Here is a 3,384-nt window from a genome sequence, read left to right as displayed (position 1 = left end):
AATCATCCCATCAATCAGTCATGGGTAAGCTTGAGGCCCAAATGTAATTCTTTCCTTCTCCCTTGTTCTTCAGTCTATTTGATCCAATACAAGTTTCTGACATCACAGTTAAAATATCTCAAATTAAATCAGAGTAAGGAAGCTTGTGTACTTCCTTACTAGGTACAAAATGACTTTTCCTTTAGTCATATATTTGGTTATTCTAAAGTGATAGTACCTAGCATGGCCTCAGTGTGAAATAGAAAGGAAGAAAGTGAAAAACACACAAATCTACAAAAGGATATTTGCAAGCTCATAGACTGATGAAAAGAAACTGGTAAAGGGTTGGTAAACTTATGGGCCTCTTAATGGACAAAACCAAGTGATTCCTAACAGCTGTAATCCATATTATGTTTCTTTTATAAATAATCTATAGACTTTCCTCTAAATACAAAAAAAATTAAAGAAATTATTAAAGCCTGTACTTAATACAAAACACAGTAAAAGGAAGGAAATCTCCCATGTGGAGCACTATCTGAGCTCGTTTCTGGACAAGTTGGGGGATATTTCATCACACTCTTGAAGCCTTAATTTCTCAATCCCCTAAACAGTGGCCTCAACCTTTGTAATTCCTTGGGCTGCTCTGGGGCTGGGGTACTCAAGGTAGCTGTTCTGTACAGTCCAAATGGTCTGGGATGGGAAGACCAGTTATAATCGTCAAACACTTGTTCCACACAGTAAAGGTGGGGCACACAGGCTGCGCAAGCGCCACATCGAAGGTGTAGAGGTGGATGGAGTTCAAAGCATCATAAAAAGCGATTGAGCCATTATCATAGTCCAGCAGGATGCCTATGCGTCGGAGATGGGGGGCTGGCTCAATGGGGATTTCCTTGCTGTTATGTCTCACCACCCAGTTATTGTTGCAGCGGCAGAGGGCCCAGGAAGCAGAATTCTTCCCAATCCATTCATGTTTTGGAGCTGACTTGTAAGCAAGGCCAATGGCGTACCTGCAGAGACAAAAACAAAAAACAAAAAAACAAAAAAACAGCAGTGATAAAAGCAATAAACCATATTGTATCTAAGTACAATTTGCTCTGTGGTCTATGGGGGTTTTTAATGTGATATTATGCTATTCATGATCACATTCCCTTTAAGTGAGTATTTAAATCCATATATGTATCTTTGTCCTTCCCAAACACGTAGAGGTGGAAGGTGACCAGTGTGTTGGCCTACCTTCCTATTTTCAGCTTAAATGTTACCAGAGAATCTTGACTTCCCATTTTACTGCTCTGTTTCTCTTTTGTGAATGATTGTGCAGTAAATTTTTCTGGACCAGTACTGACCAGCCCATATCCTTCTGTAATAATTGAAGTATTTTGTTCTGTTCAGTAGGGTTGTCAAAAAGCCCATATGACTATTGGGCCTTGGAACTGTGTCTGGTGAGCCTGTGAAATTAACTTTAAATTTACAGACAATCCATAATTTAGAATGCCGGGACTTAAGATTTTATAAAGAAACCTTATTAAAGCAATGTGCTATCAGCAAAATCATCCTCTGAGTTTTGATCATCTCCTGAGCTTGTGATACACAATGCTGTACTTTGTATGACATTGGGCATCATAAGAAGAAACACTTAATACCATACATTACAATGTACTGAAGACAATAAAAGATATAAGGTAAATGATTTTATTACAAGTAGAGCTTTCTGATAAAGGAGTTATCCTGACTTAAGGCACATGTAAGTAATCTGAGACTAATCATGACAGAACAGGCTGAGCTACAATGTTCAGGAGGATAGATGTCAGAAATACACTTATATTTCAATTACAACATTTTTAGTTATCCTTAGGATTGCCAGTGTATAGACTCAGCATAAGTATGGAAGCACTTCTATCTGCCTATATCTATCTATCTATCTATCTATCTATCTATCTATCCATCCATCTATCGATCTACCCATCTATCGATCTACCCACGTATCTATCATCTGTTTATTTTAAATACAGTTTCATATTGTGTCCCAGACAGGCCTCAAACTCTTACAACCCTTCTCTTTTCAGCTTTCTGAGTGGTAAGACTTAAGCCACCAGCCCCACTTGTAATGAATTTGAATTTTAATTAGATTTATTTAAATAGCTTTGTATATGGAACAGGGCTGCCATACTGGAAATCATAACTCTATATAGGTTTATTCTTTGATCAGACTTTAAATTTTACAATTGCTACCATATCTTCCATTTGTCCATGGCTTTGAATGTGCTTTGTTAAACGTAAGCAGGGAGAATGATTTCCACATGAGGTTAAGTCCTTTGTCATCATTCAAAATTATGAAAGCACATTCTATGGTACAAGAGCAGTTATAGTCTCCACATCCCCAAGTTAAAGAGTAAAAGATAATTGCATTTTAAATCTCAATCACAGTGGCTGGTAACTATTATTTTAACATTACTACTAAATTTTACACTAACAGTAAGTATGAAAATCAAAATTGAGCTGGGCGGTGGTGGCGCACGCCTTTAATCCCAGCACTTGGGAGGCAGAGGCAGGCTGATTTCTGAGTTCGAGTCCAGCCTGGTCTACAGAGTGAGTTCCAGGACAGCCAGGACTACACAGAGAAACCCTGTCTCTAAAAACCAAAAATAAAATAAAATAAAATAAAATAAAATAAAATAAAATAAAATAAGAATACGGAAATCGAAATTGAAAGTTAAGATGACTGAAAGGGTTACAAGATTAATTGACAATCTATACTGTCTCCCTCTCACCAGAAATTGTGCAGTTCACCACTCTTTCTGATTATACTTTCTACTGCACTTTAAAGGTTTTTTTTTACTTTGTTTGGTTGTGTGTTTTCTTTATTTCTGAATTTTTGATTGGTTATGTTATTTATTTACATTTCAAATGTTATCCCCCTTCCCAGTTTCCTTCCACAAGCCCCCATCCCCTCCTCCCTCTCCCTGCCTCTATGTGAGTGCTCCCTCATCTACTCATCACCCAATTCTGCATCGGTGGCCTAATGTTCCTGGGTCATTAAGCTTCCAAAGGCCCAAGGGACTCCCTTCTCAATAATGCCAGACAAGGCTAGAGAAATGGTTTATTAAAAGTACATGCTTTTTTTCAGAGGACTTCATTCTGGTCCCCAGCACCTATATTAGGTGGCTCACAACCACATAGAACTCTAGCTCTAGGGGATCCAATACCCTCTTCTGGCTACCACAGACTGACAGACAGACAGACAAATGTATAGAGGGATGAACAGTGATAGAGACAGATGAATATACAGACAGAGACAGACAGATAGGCAGGCAGATGGACAGACAGGTCTACAGACAGACAGACATATGGACCGATAGATGGGCAGACAGACAGGTAAACATACATAGACTGATAGAGACAGACAGA

The 3,384-nt window shown here is 38.4% G+C and overlaps 1 protein-coding gene across 2 annotated transcripts in view; it reads right to left on the bottom strand.

Moving 5' to 3' along the window:
- Nucleotides 1-464: 464 nt before the first annotated feature.
- Nucleotides 465-3,384, bottom strand: part of Mid1 (midline 1) — a 327,852-nt gene continuing 324,932 nt past the window's right edge. For both annotated transcript variants that reach the window (XM_028761784.1, XM_028761777.1), the window contains exon 10: nt 465-986. In XM_028761784.1, the coding sequence (XP_028617617.1) occupies nt 638-986 (349 nt within the window). In that variant the 3' untranslated portion in view covers nt 465-637. The remainder of the gene's footprint in view (nt 987-3,384) is intronic.

This window comes from Grammomys surdaster, unplaced genomic scaffold (genome assembly GCF_004785775.1).
Source record: "Grammomys surdaster isolate TR1022 unplaced genomic scaffold, NIH_TR_1.0 131, whole genome shotgun sequence".
In the NCBI taxonomy this organism is placed as follows: domain Eukaryota; kingdom Metazoa; phylum Chordata; class Mammalia; order Rodentia; family Muridae; genus Grammomys; species Grammomys surdaster.
This window is presented reverse-complemented; position numbering and strand designations above follow the sequence as displayed.